Genomic DNA, 21,429 nt, shown 5'->3' on the forward strand with positions numbered 1-21,429 from the left:
GGGCTGTCCCTGTCACACTGTGTGGCCTGGAGGGGATCACTCCAGCTGTGCCGAAGGAAGCTCACTTCACAGAAGGTTGTACATGTCTGAAGGAATATGGACTGTCTGTACTGAGCACTCAGAGACCCAGGGTGTGAACACTCCAGTTTCTAGACCATTCCCCTAGATATGGCTGCTGCTCTCTAGAGGTCAGCTGTTAAGTTTGTGTGTCACAGGATTAAAACCATAAGCCACCAATGGGAGACTGCATTTCTATCACAAGGCAAGTTGGCTATCCTTGGATCTTGGATTGTACGAGTCACTGTTTCCCTCTTACAGAACGATCCGATAGGGATTCACAGCCGTCCCCATCAAAGCTGCTATCCGTGGGTATATAGCATTTATCTCCCTTTATGAACAGACAGGAAATGTACTAGCTTTCAAGAAAGGAAACTGCAACATCTTCCTGACGAAGCTTTCTTCTGCTCCCAGCAAGCTGATTAGAACTATGTCACAAAGCCTCTTGACTGTAGAGATCTCGAGAACAGCCTCAGAGCCAGCACTGCTCCTGTGGACTCCTGACTCACTGGTTTCCAGCCACGGATCTTCAGCCCTGCATATATTTCCCAACACCTCACCTCCAGGTTCCCCAGGCTCACAGAGGGGACAGTAGGTGCTGCAGACCGCATCTGTTTCGTCTACCCAGCTTTGTGGCTGCACCACAAGTGACAGCCATGCAAGACAGCCAGATGTAGTACTCAGCACAGTAATATACGATCCTGGCCACAGGAAGAGGCGCAGAGTTAGAGGTCTGCAAACTATCTCCTCTGGGTATGCTGTGTCTGCTGCCTTGAATGTTCAGTAGCCGTGAGGCTTGCAAAGACCCACGGGAGATCCTTTACCTTCATCATGGAGGAGGGACTCATGAGGCTCCTCCCTAAGCACATACAGGTATTTTAGGGTTGCTGGGTGAGATACGAGGTGCTAAGAGTTCTTAGTGGTACAGCTGCCTATAAGCTGCCCATGCCCCCATAAGTGCCCTCTCATGGAAACTCCCGTAAGCAGCACCAATTAAACACCCGCATTCATCAAGATAGACTTGGAGGAATTGTCTGGTCTGCCCGTAGAGCCACACCGGGGATGAACAGTTGTTTGTGTCCCCATGAAAGCTTCACACACTGTGGGAGTGAGGGGGGACTCGGGCGAGCCTGGAAGGCCACACACTGTTATGTATCTAGAACGAGCTGGGACAGCGGCTCATGCCCCACCTCTGCCTGAAACCTGCATCATCTGGTTGGCTGGTTGGTTGGTTTTCAGTCAGAAAGTAGTGGACAACTCACAGAATGGCCGTTTCAGATGCTTGGGATCAACTGAGAATATGTTTATTTAAAAGCAATCTTAAATATTAAAAAAGTAGAAATTAACACATACAGTACTGAGAAACTCACATCAAATACATGTGAAATAAAAAGTGTACTGATGCTCCATGGTAACTCTCGGGTACGAATGTGGGATTTAACTAGTGGCAGGCATGACTGGGCTCCTATATTCCACGTCCAGGTAGTAGGCAATAAAAAAATAAATAACAATGGCTGTCCAACAGGAAAACAAGACACACTGTTTGCAGACATAACTTTTCCCTTCTAGGGGGGAAAAGGAATGGATTTGATCTTTCTTTCTTAAGGTTGCATACCTTCGAAATATTATGTCATGTCCAAAACTAGATAGTGGCTTACCCCGTCCCAGAACAAGGTCAGATTTAAATTTAACAAGATCACCAAAGGAATGTCTACCTAGTTTTCCTATGTCCCACAGTACAACGGAGTAGAGAGAACTCAAATTCCTGATGGGAAACAAACGGAAACCAGAAAAGAAAGGTATGAACACACATTTGTGAGTCCCTGCAGCAGAACAGAGTAACGACTCTTCATCATTTTAGACAAGGAGCTTGTTTGTTTAAAAACAGCTTATGTTCAAATCAGCAGAAGACAGCTGAGACCCCCACAACGCAACTTTAACGGCTCTTAAGAATGTGTGAACAAAATGGCACATTGGGCAATCACCACATTCCTGAAACCATTATGGCCTCTAAAACATGGCTGTCAGGTGCTGCTGGCCACACACCAGCATGCTGGCAGGCACCTTTGCTCCTGGTTTGGTGCGGTGGATGCACAGGTGCCCAGAGACTATGGAAGCAATTGTTCAAGATCAGTTCCCAGTAATAGATGATAGAGTATTTTGCAGGTTTGTCCTGCAAGGTTTATTTCTTGGGTGGCTATTCAGAGATCTCACTGCAACCACGTAGGCAGAACTGAGTTAGTATTTACTAAGCACTGTGGCTATGAGAGGGCTCTTCCCACAGGCTTCATGGGAACTGTGCTTCTGTGAAATCAGTGTTTTTAATTCATTGTGAGGTTGTCTGCTTAAGAGTATTTGTCTTCTGTGCTGTGCTCAAGATGAACTTAAGCAAATGGAGCATGGCATGACAGCACACCTCAGAGTCACAGCAGTCCTGGAGCCAGGGGCAACACAGCTAGGCATCCTTTCCCCAAACTCACTCTGAGGCCAAAGACGGAAACGCAATGGGCTGAATGGGCTGAGGGAAAAGAATCATAACAAAGAAAAACACAAGCGACAACAAACCAGAGACAGACAGAAGACAATCGGACAGACAGAGATGGCTTGCAGAGGGCTTCATCACAGTGCGATTCATAGCAGCATCCCACAACTCGGTTATACACTGACCTGAAGGGCATGTGTCCACTGGGTAAGCTGAGGGTAAGGAGAGTACTCTAGCATTGGAGTTAAGGAAGAGGAGAGGGGGGAGGAAAAGCAACGTGTGGTGTCAGCACCTGGATTCTGCAGGAGAAAACGGGAAGACCAACTTTATAGTTTTCCAACTTGTATAGTAAGGGTTTAATCAAGAACAAAATGAAGAAAACTATGTCAAACTGACCCCTTAGATGCTTTTCAACACCATTGGGGGTGCTGTGTCAACACCATGTGCAAACACTCTGGAAAAGGCCAAATGAGTGACCAGAAACAAGTATTGTTGCAACCTTGTAACTTCTGCTTTAATGGCAATCAAGTTTAAAAATGTACAGTTCACTTCTTCATACTGTTTGTTCCTTTATAAAAGGCAGAATTCAGGTAAGCGTCTAGATGCATGCATAACGTAGAGGCAGATATTTTCTGGCAGTCCTTGGTTCCTGAAAGTTGGACTTCCATCAGATGTGGTTTTAAGCTTTTGTCAAAATAGTCATGAAGGATATGTTACTTCTGCATAATGAGGTAATATCTCAGGGGTGGCCACTCGCCATAAGATGTACAAATCCACTCATCTAAACTTGCACGAGGCTGCATATGCTGTAAAATGCTGCAGAGGATTTTGTGTCAGTGAATATTTGCTGAAGGAATAACACAATTAACTGAACACTTTTCTGTAATAAATACCAAAGTAGGTTTTTGTAGCTGTAAACTGTGTACACAGATAACTACAGGCTGGCTGGCCAGGGGGCTAACCTAACGTTCCACCCGGAGCACAGAACCCACCTCTGCTAATGTTGCATGTTCAGTAACGCCACTGAGAATACTGCATTGTTAGAAGTCAGTTCTGCACCCTTTGACAGCTGCTGGAGACTCTTCACCTGCAAAGCCAGCAGTTCCTATACTCCTGGTTTTTGTTTGCTCATAAAACAGCACAGAGAGATGTAAGTGCTAGATGCCAAGGATGGCTTTGGCAAACCAGTAAGGCGCACCAGGTCCCGAGGTTACCCTAATACTGGTGAAGGCAGAAGGCCACAGGATATTTACAATACATACTATATTCCCCTCCTGAGTGGCCCTTCCATGAGTTCTTGGTCTGTAACAGCAGCTATATACATGTTGTACACAGGATTACATGGAGGCAGCGGTCTGGCATGAAGGGTGTGGACGGACAGAAGGTTCTGCTTTTTGCTAGTCAGACAGGATGTGAACAAAGGACACTGGAAAGACACCCTTCCTTTCAGGCTGTCCTTCGATATGCCCAATCTGTAGGAAGAAAGAAGTAGTTAGGAGATGGCTGGCAGCATCCAGTGACGGGTACTGAATAAGGGCCCACCCTGTGTCAGCCTGTAGGCCTGGGTGGCAGCAAGCTCACCTGGCCTACCCTACAGTGAACCACAGTGTCTGATATAAGAGACAACACAGCAAATCAACAGCACCAAAGAACAAGTCCTCGGCCTTTCAGAGGTGTCAGCACTTCCCATGGTGCTGTGCGGAGATGGGATTACTGAGCAAGGCTTCCACGGGTGTCAGGCTCCAAGCCTACACACTTGTCTCATGGATAAACCCAGACAAACCTTGATAAACCTCTTGCTCTTAAAACTTGGTTAAAAAAAGTCCCTCTTCAGGCTTGTGTGATTAAGATTATACGAGGACAATTGTGCACACAGCGAGGCCCTGTGCTTTCTGGCTACTGCAGATGTCCTCAGTGGTCTGAGACTGACAGTGGCCTATGGCAGTTTTCCCATTTGCAGCATAACCTGCAAGCAACAGTTACTTGCAAAACTTCCCTAATTATCTCCATGAGATCAACGCTAACTGCACTGAGAAGCATTCTGTTGTGGGCTCCCCATAGAAAGCACAGCAAGAGCATGCGCGCTGGCTGTAAATGCCCACTGGATACACAGAAGGGAGCACAGAGAGCTGGGCAGAAAGCTGGGTAGGCCAGCTTTCCGGTTCCTTCTCTCAAGAACCCAGAGTAGAGTGTGGTATGGACTCAAGAGCTGTGCCTAGGCCCCCATGTTCCCAGTCTCTCTCCTACCAAGCTTAGTTAGTTCTGTGCCCAGGTCTCCTGACTATCAGGATTTTAAGTTCTTTACTAGGGTGAGTGTGGGTTGATGGCTCATAGAATTTCGTTGAGGCACGATTTTGAAGTCATAAAAATGTTCATTTTTCTTCCGAGAGTCTCAGCTGGAGTCACTGGTTTCTTAGCAGTGACTATGGTTGTCACTAATGGATCAGTGTAGTGACATTGACAGACTGAGCTCTAGATACTAACACCCCCTCCACGGGATACAGGTTTACAGACAGAAGGAGCCTAATTCAAGTCCCCAGGACTACTAACTGACACCACTGGGGGACCTGGGACTCTGAGTCACTGTCCTAAACTGGCCTTTTAGTGTACACTGGGAGCAGACTTGGCTCTGCCAAAGAACAGTCTCTGAGTATTCCCATCTCATCCAGACTCAAGAAAAGCATGCCCTCGGGGTTACTTGACCTCAGCACCGATGACGTGCTCTGCTGGGGAGCTTCCCTGAGCACCGTGCGGTGCGAGTGGTACACCTGACTTCTACTTGTTGTATGTCCGAGTTCCCAGGTCCTGATATCAAAACATGTCCTGATAGTGTCTAAGGGCCTAGGGTGGTAAAACCACCCTGACCACTGTTGAGGAAACGACTTTAGTCAAAGCAAAGCCTACAGTTCTTGCAGGCCCAGGAGAAGAAAGCCGAAGGTGTGTGTGCTCATGTGCAAGCAAGTGAACGTGTGTTTCTGGGCAGTCACTGGTTCTGCTGGCCCAACCACGAACTGCAGGTCACTTTCTGGCTGACAGACATGAGCCAGAAAAAGGCAAAATTCACGCTGATGTTGAAAAATGGAAACAAGGATGTGTTTGTGGACACAATTGTGACTGGGTCATTCAACATTCTAACACTGTGAGGAAGCTACTGTGCTCTCTTTACTAAAGATCTGAGGACTGGCTAAGGGCTGGGCTTGCATGGGGCCTTAGCCTTTTGCCTCCTGGCTCAGAGAATAACAGAGGTGAGGGCGGCAGTTCATGTTCACAGCCAGGCCCGCCCTGGCCCGACCTGGAATTAGTTCTGTGGCCATGCACTGTGACCTAAGTTCTTGAGCTTGAGTTTTGTAACTGAACTAGAAAATACAGACAAAAAACTAGGCTGTCATATGGCATCATGGGGAAAGTGTAACATAAAGTTCTTGGTCCATTTTCAAGGTAAGATTGTGTCTTTGTAGCATAAACTTAGTGACGGGGCAGATGTGAATGGCCATGGGGTGAGTCATGCACCTGCCTAGCAGGATCCTCACAGCCACCTAAGGAGTGGAGGCTGGAGAAATGAAGGGGTCAAAAAGACAAACACAGGTACGTACCCACCACTCCTGGTCCTCTTCCCCAGTGACAATGATCACTTCACCCTCAATAAATGTGAGCTCATCGTCATTGTCTGCCTGGCAGTCATAAATGGTCTTCACACGCCTCACTTTATTTTTCCCCTGCAATAAAAAAAGACCAGGTTTGAGTGGAGAGCATATAGACAGAACAGCACTCTGCACAAGGCCAGGTGACTTCTCTTTGTCCAGCCTAAGCTATTCTGTGTGTGCGTCTAGAAAACTGACACACTCCCAGGGAACTGTACATCTCAGGCTGGCAGAGGGCAACCAATGCAAGTAGCAACCACGACTCAGCTTTCTTGAAATGCAGGAAGAGCCTATCTTCCCGCTGTCCACCCTGCCCCCAGCATCAGCTGGCAGAAATGACAGCAGAAGCTATAAAAATTGTTCGGAAACGACATAAAGCAAAGGTGCAGCTTCTGCATGTTGAATGTGCAGCACAGATGGATTTCTTAGTGTCTCATGCAAATCACCAGGGAAGCCCAGGAAGAGCCTGTCTAAGCACTTGTGATTCTGACCAGTACCTTTGGCTGGACTTCCAGTTCTCTGAAGACAGGAAGATGGAAACAGAGTCAACACCTTCTAAAGAATACTTTTAGCACCCAGGTAATTAGATCATTGGCAATAAGAACAGCAAGTTATCTCTAAGTGCTCTGGGCCAAGTGTCTTTTCCTTTCTGTCCCTGGCTTTTCTGATGATCCTGGTTCTTTCCTGAGCTTCTGGGGGAGGGGCTGGGACATGTGCGGTTGAAGATCGGTAGAAGCACAGTAGCAGGCTCTCATCTCAGTGCTGAGACTGAGAAGGTCTGAGATGTGCTCACTTGGAGGGAGTTTTAAGTAGAATACTATCACTAATGCAGGCAGCAGGAGCTGGACTTCTGTGCACAACAAAAACACTAGAGCAGCCATCAATAGAGTCGAGGAAGGCTGGAAAGGATGGTGAGCCAGCAGTGGGCTCAAGTCCATGGGAGGTTTGACGTGCAGCACTGGTACAATAAAGTGACCCAACAGAGGCGTCAGACACAGTATCTCCCTTAATCTGGCCTGCCTGAGTGTCCTCTGTTATATCTTCTTGGAGTATCACACTTTCATAAGGATTGTGTTGGTAAATTATAGAGTGGGACCCACTGTGTGAGAGGATGGAACCAAACCGCACGAGGCTCTCCCTCTGGCTCCAGTGGGAAGACACAGTGAGGAGCATGCGCTTAGAAGCTACTCAGAACTCACAGACAGAGATGGATTCTGTGGAAGAGTGAGTTCAGCCTTCAAGGCTCCTGCGTCAGAGGCGAATGTACACTATGTAGACACAACACGATGCTCACTAGCCACTGTGCTAGTATCACATAGGCCCTTCTTGGACTGGCGGAATCAAACCCAGAGAACAGAAGTTTTAGATAGCAGGCAGTTACATCAGGCATTGGAGCCAGGTCCAAATGTTCGTACCCACCAGGTTCCACACTGCCAATGCTTCAGTAGGTGGGAGAGTAAGTGTGGGTCACTGCTCTCCTCCTGTGTTGGAGCACATAGCCTCCTCCTACCCTTGGGAACTGCAGTCCAAGGATGCTGCTTAGTGTTGGAGTACAGAGCACACCTATAGCTCTGGGTACACTTCCCAGCATCATGAAAGGAAAAGCGCACAGACAGAGCCTTGCGAGAAGAGCCTGACACTAGTTCCCACCTACCGTATTGATTTTTCTGGGCAGTGGTACGGGTGTCTCTGGCAGCGTGGGTGTGAGGTCGTTGGAGTCCTCAGATGCTTGCTTCTGGATGGCATCTCTGGACTGCACATTTGGAGACAGATCCCCAGTGTGTGACCTCTGTGTGACCTCTGAGGGTGGCTGCACCTTGGCCGACAAATCGCTAGCCTGAGACTTTGCCAGCAGGTCCCCCAGCTGTGGCTTGGGGGGAAGGTCCTTCATCTGTGGCTTGGGAGGTAAGTCTGAGAGCTGTGGCTTGGGGGGCAGGTCACCTAATTGGGGCTTAGGGGGCAGCTCTCCAGGCTTAGGCGGCAACTCTCCAATTTGGGGCTTGGGGGCCAGTTCCATAGGCTTTGGGGGCAGGTCTCCAAGTGGTGGCTTTTGGGGTAACTCCGACAACTGTGATGATTTCTGAAAAGTCTCAGGTGGGATGTTAGCTCTGTCGAGGGAAAGATGATGGCTGGTCTCTGTCTTCCTTAGTGCCACTATGGGAAATGATGACAAGAGAGGAGTCAAGGCACAGAGCAGATGAAGGGGGATGGCATTATGGTCATGAACAAAGGGCAAACACTATCAGAGTACTGACCTGAGTGAGCGCTGGGGAGGAGCAAGCCCAAAGCTGGCCCTGGGCAGGATAAAGCTGGAAGCTGAGAAAGAGCTACACTACAGCTCACAGCTCTGGGCTTTCACTAAAAGCCAGTGTGTGTTGCCCACATCAATCCAGAATTAAAGAACACATAATATGCTTACATAAAGAAGACTTCCTTGTATGCCAGTCTAACAAATTTAATCATTTAAATTTTTTTAAATGTATTTCCTCCTAGATTTTTGTGTTGTTGTATTGTTTTCCTACACAGGTTTTCTCTGTGTGGTCCTGGCTGTTCTGGAACTCTCTCTGTAGACCGTGCTGGCTTTGAACTCAGAGATTTTACCTGCTTCTGCCTTCCAAGTACTGGGATTAAAGGTGTGTGCCACCATGCTCTGTTACCTCCTGTATTTTTCCATAGGTATAACTTCTTAAATATATTACTTAGCAAAAGCATTTGCCATCCTATTTAAGTTTAATAGAAGTACAGCTACACAGAAAAACTCTGTCAATAAACCAAAAAACAAACAAGCAAATAAAAGTACAAAGTTACTTGTGAAGGGGCATGGCATTCGATTCTCCAGCTGTTTTTATGTCCCCTCACTGTACATGACTCTCTCAGTACTGGCCAGGGGTTTCTTCTGTTGCCCACCCACCACCGTACCCTGTTACGCTCTGCTGACACTCATGAACTGATGAACATATCACACCACACTCACTGACTGCTGTTGTGTAAAACTGCGTTTGCCGCTTGATGTGCTTGGATGTTTCTAGGTCAACGTCTCCTATTGTCTAACAGCTGCACCCTACTCCACATCTGGAAAAGGCCACTCCCTGTACAATCATCCTGTAACAATGTAGGAATTGAAGTGTAACACTTGTGACACTCTTAGGACATTTTAGCTCACTCTGCTCACTCCCTCACTCCTGTGTGTGGTGGTTTGAATGACAATGGCCCTCATAGGTTTATATTTGAATACTCTGGTTACTAGAACTGTTTGGGAAGGGTTAGGAGGTGTGGCCTTGCTAAAGGAGGTGTGACCTTATCAGGGGAGGTGTGACCTTATTGGGGGAGGTATGTTCTTGTTAGGGGAGGTGTGTCTTCTTAGGTTTCAAAAGCCAGCACCAGGCTCATTGTCTTTCTCTGCCTGCGGTCTATAGACCAGAATGTAAAACTCTCAGTTACAATTCCAGCGCCATGCCTGTATGCCTCCTGCTATGATGATTACGAAGTAACCCTGTAAAACTGTAAGCAAACTCCCCAATTAACTGCCTTCTTTTATAAGAGTCACCACGTGTCTCTTCAAGAGCAATATAATAGTAACTAACACACCCTGTATAACTTTGGTCAAATTATGCAACTTCTCCGAACTTCAACTTCCTCACCTGTAAAACTCTTTCAAAGGATGATCATGAGGATGACATGAATTAGTCAATGAGAAGAGTTTACTGTGAGGTCATGACTGACATTAGTGTCCCACAGGGGTGTCACTGGTATTGTTACTAAGTAGGGCTGCGTGAGGCCAAGTAAGACCTGTAGTCTTATGACTCAAGTTCTTTTCTTGGTATGGGAGCTGGGCACTTTGTGCTCATGAAGGTACACCAATGGTGCTGCCTTCACCCTGTAATGTGTTTAGAAAAAGTATCCTCAGAAGAGAGAACCAAGGACAAAGAGGAGATGCCTCAGTGCTACCCACTGTCCAGCAGCCATGCCCCTCTCTGAAGAAGTGAACCCTGTTCATGGGCTGCCCCATATGACATGGCTCAAAAAGTAAAGGTAGGGGCTGGAGAGATGGCACGGTTAAGAGCACTGGCTGCTTTTCCAGAGGAACCAGATTTGATTCCTAGAACCCACATGGCAGCTTACAACAGTCTGTAACTCCAGTTCCAGAGATCCAAAGCCCTCTTCAGGCTTCCACAGGTACTGTACACACATGGTACACAGAGAGACATGAAGGTAAAAGACTCATACACATAAACAATTAAAACTAAAACAAATTAAATAAACCAAAACAAAATTAAAACTAGACTAGTCATGTTCCTCTCTTGGAGACATAGTCCAGGACTGGGATCCATGGCGGCGCAGGGCTCTGAAGAAGTGGTAAGAGGAGCCACATGGGCCTGTGCTGGGAGAGTGTTACAGAGGTATTGAGAAACTGCGGCAAAGGAACTCAGCCTAGACAATATCAAGTGTGACCAAACCATTAGTGTGCCATGTGGGACCCAGGCTATGGCTGAAGGAATGGACCTTGGTTCTGATAAGAGCAGCTACAAGCCTCTTGTGTAGACTGGTGGATCATGATTCAGAAAATGCTTTGCCAAAGTTTGATCTGCATCTGGTGACAGCTGACAGAAACCCAAAGAGAGAGGGGAACACGAGAAAGGAACAGTGGGAATGCAAAGAGCAAGATGCAGATGCAAGCCCTATGGGCTCTGAAGCCTTGATGGTGCAGGCACTGCAGCTTACGTGGCCTGAGCGTCTCTCTCCTCAAGCTCCACACGTGCAGTGTTGTCTTGATTCTGAGGTAGTATGGGGGAGACAAGGTCATGAGGGTGGGCTCCCATGACTGGATTCTGGTGGCCTTATACAAACAAACATATTCTCTTCAGCCACGTGATGTCCCAAGTCAGCAACAAGGTGGGCTTTCCCATCAAATGCAGCTCCTAGACTTTACACTTCTGGAACTGCGAGCCTAAGTGTGGCACTTCTCTTCAAAGGATACCAGCCTCAGAGATTTTATTTTAGCAATGATACATATAAAAATAAACAGAAAGACTTTAATCTAAGAGTTAAGAGAAACTTCATTTTGTTCCTTATTAAAAAAAAACCACTTATGAGACAATTGAGGTGAACGAACTTTTTTGATTTTTTTTAAAGATATGAACACTGGATTGCACACAGGATGACAGGATTTTTGGTATCTGATGTCGAATGACCATGGATTTCTAGGTAGGGAATCAGGCAAGACTAGGGAAATGCTCTTCAGCATGGAAGATAAGCCCTGGAAGGCTACATTATACTTTGGTTTTTATTTTTGCATTTTTTAGCAAATTATGGAGAAATTTCAAACAGTGAAAATACTGACAGAGAAAGTGGGGATATTCTGGGGAGCATAGATCAGGATAGGAGATCTGGTAAACAGGGCTGTGTTCTGATTGGAGACTTAGAGGACAGTGATGCCGGGGGTGCCAGGAGTTGGAGTATAGACCTACTGACACACAGGCTGGTGGGGCAGGGTGGTAGCTGGGGCAGGCTTATACCCTGAAGAAACTGGGTCTTTCTTTTTCTTTGAGGACAGTGTTAAGGGAGGGTGACACTTGTGAGGAGCATCAGGCAGCAGGGGACTGCATGAGGCCATGGTCAGTGACTGCCATTATGACTCTTCCTGTAGGCCGGGTCCCAAACTAGAGCACACACAGGGCCAGCCACTGAACAAGTTGCATGGAGGACGGGTGAATGTCAGGGAGAGTTTTTTCTGTTGGGTCAGGAGGATGGGGAGACAGAGACAGAGTGGCAGCAGCCACAGGGGGACTAAGAATCTTTTGGGTTTGAATCTTGGGAAAGCAAGCAGTAAGGCAGGTACAATTATTCACTGGTCATTATGAGAGACAGGGCAGAATCTGGGCAAAAACGGTAGGAGCCACCAGATATTGTGGCTGCACTCGGGACAAAGTCTGAAAATCACCCCGACTCTGACTGAGACAGACTGCCTGGGTGAGCAGAGGAGCCAGCCTTCCTGTTCTACAGTCAGTAGCCCTGTGAGACTCTGATGCTGCTACAGCGCCATCGCAGATGTGCACTGGACGGAGAGCTCTGCAGAGGGGTGCACCTTTATGTCCCTACAGTAACCTCGAGTTGCCCTCTGCTGAAGCACGAAGCTGGGGCCAGTTCTGTTGTGGACACTGTGCATGGGCACTGACAACTGGAGCCATCCGAGCTCCTCTGAGCATTTACCTGGATCTAACGCAGGCCTGTTGGGCGGAGGCTTTCATAAGGACCTAATGAAGTAGGAGCTTCAGAGGGGGCTTCATGATTCTAACAGCAGGAGGAGCTTTCTCTGTGCACCCATCTGTGTGGTAGTAAGAGGCTGAAATGTCGTTTTACAAATGAAAACTGTGGTCAGGGTTTTGGAAGACTTGGTCAGAGAGCCAAGTGTGTGCTTGGCAAAGCAGCAGCACTGCAGACACTGCTTTCCTGTGCTTCCTAGGACAGATGCCATCCCAGGAAAGGCTGCCTGTGCTACCGCCTTGTGAGGGGCCATCTGAAGCATGACCTCACCCTGTCCTTACACAACCTCAGCACTACAGACGAGCACTCCCTGTGGGTAAAGTTAACGAGTCATTTGCCCAAGGTCTCACAAGGTTTGAGTGGGGCAGCAGTACCCAAGGGTTAGCAGTGTCTTCTGAGAAGGATTATTTTCTCAATGAAACTACAGTCTATATTGACAGATTGGGCTTTACTTTCTTCATTTAACAAATATATTTGTTGGGTACCTCCATACTGCTCTAGACAACTGGGACACATCAGCAAATGAAAGGGGCAGTACTCTGTCCCAGGAAAGGTAGTGACACTTTACAAGCATGTGGATATGAAGAGGAAGAGTCTTACCTTTCTGAGGTAGTTTAGGAAGCACTCTCGGGCCAAGGGCAGTCTTAGCAGAACTGGTGCTGATGAACAAACAACACTTGTTTAGCATCTCAAAGTGCCTAGGATTCAGGTTAACCACAATCACTTCAAAGTTATCCTAAGGACTTTCTTTCTGTTTTGCTTTTAAGACAGAGTCTTAGTCTTATTGTGTTGTTCTGGAACTTACTATGTAGAGATCTACCTGCCTTTGCCTTCTCAGGGATGGGATTAAAGGTGTGAGATACCATGCCAAGACTTCAACTTCTTTACTAGGGTTGGAGAGGTGACTCTGAAGGGAAAGGTGTGGCTATGTAAGTGTAGCATCATAGTCAAATCTTGTCTTCTGAATTCCACAAGCCCAGCTTAGCATGCTGTCCCTCCCCCTTCTGTCTGTCTGTCTGTCTCGAGCTTGTGCATGTACACACACACACACACACACACACACACACACACACACACACCCCTCTAATCCTATCAAAGACAATCTAACAAGAGACTATGGTATCCTTTTTACACGTTGACTGGCCCAGGAGAATACTTGGAAAGGTGAGGAAGAGCCAACCAAGTTGCTCATTTTGAAGCTTTGTTTGGAGGCAGGTGATCATGTGTGAAAGCTCCGGGCACTGCATACCGTGAATGCACACAGAAGTACTTCATCTCATGTCACTCCATAGGCAGCCCTCATCACTCTCCCTTCCAGAGAACAGACTTTATGATCATTGATGGCAGTCTAGCCCTGCCCTGTAGTGGCCTCTCTTTGGAGAACATGCAAATAAGTAGGGGAAGTAACACCTAAGTCCCTGGACCACGTCTGCATCATGATGTTTGAATAATCAAATGTGACATCTGTTAGCGGGAAGTCACTACTTCCCCTTCACAAGAGGCTGAAATGCTCCTCAGGGGTCCTAAGGACCTTGTATTCAAGGAGCAAGAACAGCCAAGTACCTGGCATGCATCTCTGAGAATCCCTCATGGACCTCAGGCCTCATCCCCTGTCCCCTGGTGTCCAAGAGTTGGCTGACCTTTCTTTTTTTCTTCCAACCTAACTACCAAACAAAAGGAGTCAAAGAGGATATGACAGGAGTTCCTCTTTCTGCCTGGGTCTTAAATTCCCTACTCTTTCTAGCTCTTGGGCAATACAACCTTGTTCTGTTGGGGGCAGGGAACAGCCATGTTCAGAGGAAGCTACCAGGACATGAGAAACAGTGAATAGAAGAGGGTCTGACTTCCATTCTTGACTGTGTTTTCCTCATGTTTTGCCTTAGCATCCTCTTGGGGACGCACAGCTGCCTGATCAGTCACCCCTGAACACAGTTAAGACCAAAGCCTAGAGGATCACAGAGTCCTTTCAGGAAGTCCTTGTACCAACACTGCACAGGGGTGGCTGATACCATCAGAAAACACACATACTTACATTACAATTCATAACAGTATCAAAATTATAGTTATGAAGTAGCAAGGAAACTAATTTTATGGTTGGAGTCACCACAACATGAGGAGCTGAATTAAATAAAGGTCGCAGCATTAGAAGGTTGAGATCTGGTGTTCTAGGATGCTTTGGGTGGGTGGAGGTGGGAATGGGTCTAGTTCATAGCAACTTGATCCTGCTTTCAAACACTTGTGAGCACTTTAAGTGCCCTCTCTGCAGATAACCCGTCTGACTGCAGCAACAGGAGGAAGAGTAAGAATGAAGCCAGGCTGGAGGTGAGTGAAGGACTTTGACATCTCTGATCATTTTAATGTTCTGTAATTTGGCTGATCTCACTGGGCTAGAGACTAAGAGAGAGTTTAAAAGAAGTGTGGTTTTATTTATTTATTGTTTTATTCAATCTTTGATATAGACTCAAAGCTAGCTAGTCCTGCAGCTGATTCTCTCTTGCCGGGTGTGGAGATGGCTCTCTGCATCCTGACTGCATTTTTAGAGGAAACAGAGGTAAAAAACCCCATCCTGAGGAATGTTTCCAAAGTACCTACTTTAGTGCATTGAGAGGAGAAAGAAACACTACTTATAGCTTAAAAACAAACAAACCCTTTTCCCCCTCAAAACACACACACACACACACACACACACACACACACACACACACACACGTTCTCGTTTTTTTTATGTTAAAAAAAACTTTCGACTTAAAGTTGTTCAGTTAAAAGGTGAGAAATAGGCCAGGCATGGTGGTATACACATTTAAACTCAGCATTAGGAAGGAAGAGAGGAAGGTGGATCTCTGTGTGTTTGAGGTCAGCCTCAAACACATAGCAAGTTCCAGGACAGCCAGGGCCACACTGTCTCAAAGACCCTGTCTCAAAGGAAAAAAGAAAACAGAAGAAGAAAGAAAAAACAATCTGGTTATGTTGGCCTATAACCCCGTGTTTTTGAGAAGTTGGGTTGGAGGAGTACCACAAGTCTAGGCCAACACAGGCTACAGTGTGAGACTGTGTCTCACAAAACAAAACAAAAAGAGAAGACTCACTCTCACAGTGTCCAGATCATTCTACAACAACTGTGGCCATCAGGGCCTGGTGTTACTGCAGGGAGATGGCTGTGCATATGGGTCTGTTCCAGGCAAGGGTGCCCAACTTCCCTTCCTAACGTGCTGCCAGGTGCTGCACTGAGTAGTTTTGGGAAGCCCTAGTCTGTCAGTCTGCCCATAACAACTATGAGCACAGCAGGAGAGAAAGGTGGGGGAGGTGGCTCACCTTGCTTGCTGAGATAGTCCCTCAAACTTGTTTGCTGTTTTACTTGAAGATGATGGGCCCACATCGTTACCTACAAGGAAAGTCAAAAGTTGAATCTTCAGACATGGACATGAGAGACATTGGAAAACAAACTGGCATTCTGAAGGTTCCAGAAAGCATAAGAAGACCTCAATCAGAATAGTGTGTACTTCCTGTGTTAAATCAGTGTCTGGGCTGAGCTTTTACTGCTAGCCAAGAACTATGCTAGGGTGAGCAGTCTGCCTCCTGGTAGGTTTTTAAGATCAGAGGAACTTGCCGATGTCCAGAGGCTAAGGATCTGGTCCTTGGCCTGGAAGGACAGATAAAAATCGATAAAACACCAACTTTATCTAGAACAATACTGTGACCTTTTAATACAGTTTCTCATGTTGTTGTGACCCCAACCATAAAATGACTTCTATTGCTACTTTATAACTGCAATTTTGTTACTGCTATGAACTATAGTGTAAACATTTTTTGAGATAGAGGTTGGCCAGAGGTGTACGGACTCACAGCCTTAGAACTGCTAGAGGTCTAGAGGCAGTTACCAGGCAGGGATAACACACTCAGCTCCCAAGTGAGGCCCATGTATGGGTGGGCTGCTGACAGCAGCACCACGGGCACCTGCACAGTGGATGTCCACTCAGTATAAAACTATTTAACACCCACTATGCTATGTGCCAGGAATGAATGCAGAGCAAGAAGAATAGAAGCTAAGACTATGTGGCTACTGTCACAGTGCTTAGGGTCTGGCTTGGGGATTTACATAAGGAATGATTTAGGACTATGGAATAAGACAGAACTAGGCTGGGTGCTATGAACATGAAGAAACAGTTATCGAAAAACCCAGCTGGTAAGCAAGGACATGGCATGTAGAAGAGGGAGAAGAATTTCTACCAGGGTAGCATCCAAACTAGCAGAGCCCAGGAGGATAGATGTGCACTTTGTGCAGGTGGTCAGAAAGCTGGTCAGCACGTAAGTGGGGTTTTCTGTGACCACTGTGCAGCTGGGAGAGGTGCATGGCAGAGCTGGGTCTCAGAGTTCCTATAGAAATCAGGGGACAAGAAATAAATAACTATTTCCCACTTCACGATGACAGCACAACATATGTCAAATGTTCTCTCCTGTCAGCTGTCATTCCACACTAAATTAGAGACTGGCATTCTAGCCCTCTTTTAAAGAAAAGGAAATGAGAGACTTAGTTTATGAATCACTGCAGGTTCCAGGGCTATGGTGAAGCCAAGAATCCTGACCACAGCTGTGTGCTCTACTTGACCTCTACCCGGAGAGTAGCACAGATGATATCACCTACCATTCACGGCGTACTTATCACAAGTGTGGTAACTGCCAAGTATGTATAGGTAATCATGTTATGAGAGTAACGCAATCACCTCTTAAATTTATATATAGACAAGAACAAAGGCCCAAGGGGAAACAGCAGGTGAAGGGTCAGGTGAGATACATAGCCAGGGGCCCTCTCCAGAGTCTAAACTCTGAACCACCTACTCTCCCCTCAGTCCAAATGAAACTATCCTATCAAGAGAGAATAGCAGAGTTGAAACCAGGTCTCATGAGCAGAATGTTCTATAATGCCAGAACAATGAGGCAGGAAGAAACAAACTAGAGTGGTTTTGACAGTACCACCAACTTGGAAACTGATTACTGCTTAATGGGAATGAGATGCTCTTTAACCTTTGGTGTATTTCCAGCAGCACACCGTCTAATAGAGGCCTTCCCTGGCAACTCTCAGAAACCTTCATGGGGGATCTCCTCAAGGCAAGCATTTCCTCAGCACTGTATTTTATGCTGAGCCCACAGTCCTGGATACCAAGCCTTTCTGTGAGCCACAACAATAGAATGCTTGGGGAATACAAGCTGTTGTTCCCACTAATTCCTTTTCTATGTGAAACCATTTCCGACAAATGACTAATTCAATTATACAGAATTTGACCGTAGCAAGGGAATGTCCTTGGCTCCACTGTAGTTCTTCTGCTGTTGCACAGATGAGCATCAGGCCATGCTGGCAGTGGCCACACCCCAGGCCTGCATGTCCAGAATTCTCATTTAATGTCTCTCTTTGGCCACCCTCCCCAACACTTGGGTCAATTCCTGTATACCTAAAGAACATCCTCCTGGCTGACTTGATCCCCCTACACTCTTCTGGGAAGAGATTAAGGGTAAAGATTTGGAAGCTGTACGAGTTCAGTTTTGGATTTCAGGTGGACCACTGATCTGGAATGAGCTTGGAGGATGTTGCTCTTTCTGATGGACCTCCATCTCTTTATCCACACAATGGGAGTAACATTTATGCCCATTACAATAGAGAACATTAGAAGAAAGGCCATGGGTTTCTGTAGGAGTATGACAGAAATAGTAATTATTCTCCACGTCCTTACAATGAAATGTGATGGGATCTATGCTGACATAGTCAATAGGCCAGTACCCCAGTGACAATAACTCTTTCCGTGCCTTTGAAATCCTACCTCCCACACAGGGTCTGGAACAGTAACTAATGTCTCTTACTGCAAAAAGACGGCCAGCAGGCTTCCTGAGAGTGACTTCTCAGACCGGGGTGGGAAGCCATCTGTAGTGGACAGACATGAGTCCTGTCATTCTCATAGCTAGGTAAGGCTGACTAGTGTGTAAGTAGAAGAAATGAGGTTTAGAGAGATCTTGAAAGATAGTATTACAGAGAAGAGAAGGGGAAAAGGCACAGAGGCTTAACCCTTTCCTGTCCCACTGTGCAGCTTGGAACGTTCTGGGTATGTCAGACAGAGGCAGTAAGAAGCCTGTGCTCAATTGCTGAACAGGCAACTGGAGAAACTATGGCCAATTCTCAGCTTTACTCACCATTCAGCCTAGAAGCCACGGGCTGAAGTTTTGAGCTAGTCATGGGAGCACGTAGGCTGCAGGGATCTTTTGGAACAGTGCAGTAGGATGTGAGTTCAGAAGTGAGTTCAAATGCCACTTCTGAAGTTATCAATTTGTGATCTTTTACATGTAATTTAGCTTCTCTGTGCTTCATTTCCTTGCCAGCAAACTGGGGTGACATCATTCTATCTTATGGAATGAATCTGAATGCTCAGCACAAAAATGACTGGAAAGTGATCTGCTTTATATTCAAAAAAATTTATAGAAGAGGAACAACTCAGAGTCTTAACCCACTTCCTTGAGGCCTTCTGACTGACTATAGGACATAAAAAAAGCATGCGGACTTTAGGTCTCAATGGTCAGAGGTGATCACTGGAGGCAACTCTGTCCTGATTTCCTTATCACTTAAATGTATGTGCTAAAGCACACGTAGGTTTGTTTTAAAGCAGGTAAGTGAAAAAGGACGACGTTCAATGAAATGCAACTTCCAGGATCATAGGCTCCCCACCGATCTTCTACTTGCCATTGGTTGTTTTCTCGTCTCGAGCCTGCCTCAGAAGACAGATGGCTGAACTCACCACCAAGCAGGACTTCAGTCATGTGATGCACTGGCTATTCTGGGCACTGGGGACACTAGTTCTGGCAGGAAAAAAGCCTGGAAGGGTTCTCCTTGCTTGGACAAGGCTGGACACAGCAGAGAGTGCTGCTACGGGGGACAAGGAGGCATACCAGTGAGGGGAGTGTTGGACAGTCCTTACCTCTGGCAAGGACAATGCCTTTACCAGGCCTCTGATTCTCAAGCAAAGAGACAACGGTGGTAAGGAGGGTCAGCCAGATCATATTATCTCCTGCCCCTTTCCAGCCATTCCACACAACAAGAGGGCAAGACAGTCTGTGGACAGGGTGAGGAGTGCACACTCTCATCACACTGGCTTCTCACATGCTAGCCGTGAGAACCAGGACAACTTAACCTTTAGTATAGAATCCTTACAGCCCAGGAAACAGTGTGTTCTCTCCTGGGGACTGTGGGCAGGAATCAGCTATGTTAGCAAATGCAAAGTCCTGCACTGGACGGAGTGTCGGAGAAGGTAACACGCTCTTCTGTGAGGCAGCTGTGCTCAGGTTATACCCCTGATACTCCTTGCACGTGTGCCAATGGCTAGCAGGCAGGTGACTGGCTCCATTCCTTTTCTCTTGCTCCTTCCTGAAAGATTCCCACAATGATATCTTTGGTCCATTTCCAGCCATGGGTTATGACCTGATGCTAAGGGCTCTGAGAGGACTTCACTCTACTCCATTCATCTTCTAATGCCAAATTCAAGCTGTCTCCTTCTTAAACTGCTTATCCCTCCTCAAAGTCTACTGTGGGGTGTGGTCAGACTCACAGACGGAACTCATCACAGATACCAGCGAAGGCAGGTTCTATCAGTCACAGCTATCTATTAATGAGTTAATGTCAAAGGTTCCGAGTGAAAGAACATGATGGAGAAATACTCAGCAGTAAAAGCTTCAGAGTGTGACAGGTAGCCGGGTGTGGTGGCACATGTCTATAATCCTACATTGGAAGGATGTGACTGGAATTTTCCAGGTTTAGGCTAGTCTGTGTTATATAGTGAAACCCTATTCTGAAACAAACCAACCCCATAAAAAAAATCAAACAAACAAAACCCAAGAACCCCTCTTCTGAAAACTGCAGCAGCAACAACAAAATCCAACCCAAATCAAAGAACAGGGAAATGCTGCCATACTGTAGTCAGTCAGAGGCTAAGACTGCTGGCTACATGGCTGTGTAACATATTCTTTTGAGGAATAAAAGGAGCAAGGGCCAAGGGAAGAGGCATCAGACTTGGTGGGGGTGGGATGAACTGTTATGGTGGGATGTGGGATGGATGTGAGTCTTTGAGCATTACACAATGGCCACCTAAAGGTACCAAATCCGCGCTTTGAGAAAGATATCTCAGCCTGTAAACGTTGGCCAGGGAAGAATAAGGATCTGAGTTCGATCCCTAAACCCTTAAAAATTCCCTAAAACTGGATGTGGTGGTACCCTAGGAATTATAGTGTTGGAGAAAAGAGAGAAGGAGAGAGGGAGAGAGAAGGGGAGAAAGGGAGAGGGGGAAAGGAGAAGGGAGAGGGAGGGAGGGAGGGAGGGAGAAGGAGAGGGTGAGGGTGAGGGAGAGGGAGAGGGAGAGAGAGAGAGAGAGAGAGAGAGAGAGAGAGAGAGAGAGAGAGAGAGAGAGAGAGAGAAAACTGATTGCTCCTGGGGCTTGTTGGCCATCCAGCTTAGCCTTCTTGGTAAGCTCCAGGCTAGTGACATATTCACAGGCATGCCTGCATAGTTAAGAGACCCGAATAAGCCAAGGAATATTGGCAGTCCCCAGAAACAAAGAGAGGTAAGGAACAGATTATTTCTCACTTCCTAGGAGGAGACACGACTCTACAGGATGTTAGGCTTGCGGCCTCTAGAACTGTGAGGATAGGCTTTGTTGTCTGCAAAATCTGAGTTTGGGGCATGAATTATAGTAGCCAAGGACACATAAAGCTCCATGACACACATGAGGGAGTCTGGGGATTGGCCATCCAGCAAAACAGCAGGCGGAGTACAGGCAGAGTTGCAAACAGTGGGTAATGCTTGTTGAGTGCTCTCTGAATTCCTCATCCTGTGCTTCATGTGTTTTTCTCACATCACCTTTGTAAGAATTCCGTGCATAAGACTAGTCCTTATTTTATTGTTAGAGAAACCGAGGCATTGAACAAGGAACATATACTTATTAAAAGCCACAT

General features: G+C 46.7%; 1 protein-coding gene across 17 annotated transcripts in view; it reads right to left on the reverse strand.

Moving 5' to 3' along the window:
- Positions 1 to 1,345: 1,345 nt before the first annotated feature.
- The window catches only part of Asap1 (ArfGAP with SH3 domain, ankyrin repeat and PH domain 1), a 299,561-nt gene continuing 279,477 nt past the window's right edge, over positions 1,346 to 21,429 (reverse strand). For 14 of the 17 annotated variants that reach the window (XM_087557335.1, XM_087557333.1, XM_087557329.1 and 11 more), the window contains 5 exon segments: positions 15,757 to 15,826; positions 13,045 to 13,103; positions 7,835 to 8,334; positions 6,133 to 6,255; positions 1,346 to 4,011 (listed from right to left, as the gene is read on the reverse strand). In XM_087557335.1, coding sequence (XP_087413461.1) covers positions 3,937 to 4,011; positions 6,133 to 6,255; positions 7,835 to 8,334; positions 13,045 to 13,103; positions 15,757 to 15,826 — 827 coding nt within the window. In that variant the 3' untranslated portion in view covers positions 1,346 to 3,936. 17 annotated transcript variants of the gene reach the window in all.

This window comes from Rattus norvegicus, chromosome 7, assembly GCF_021556685.1.
Source record: "Rattus norvegicus strain SHRSP/BbbUtx chromosome 7, alternate assembly SHRSP_T2T, whole genome shotgun sequence".
NCBI classification, from domain to species: Eukaryota; Metazoa; Chordata; class Mammalia; order Rodentia; family Muridae; genus Rattus; species Rattus norvegicus.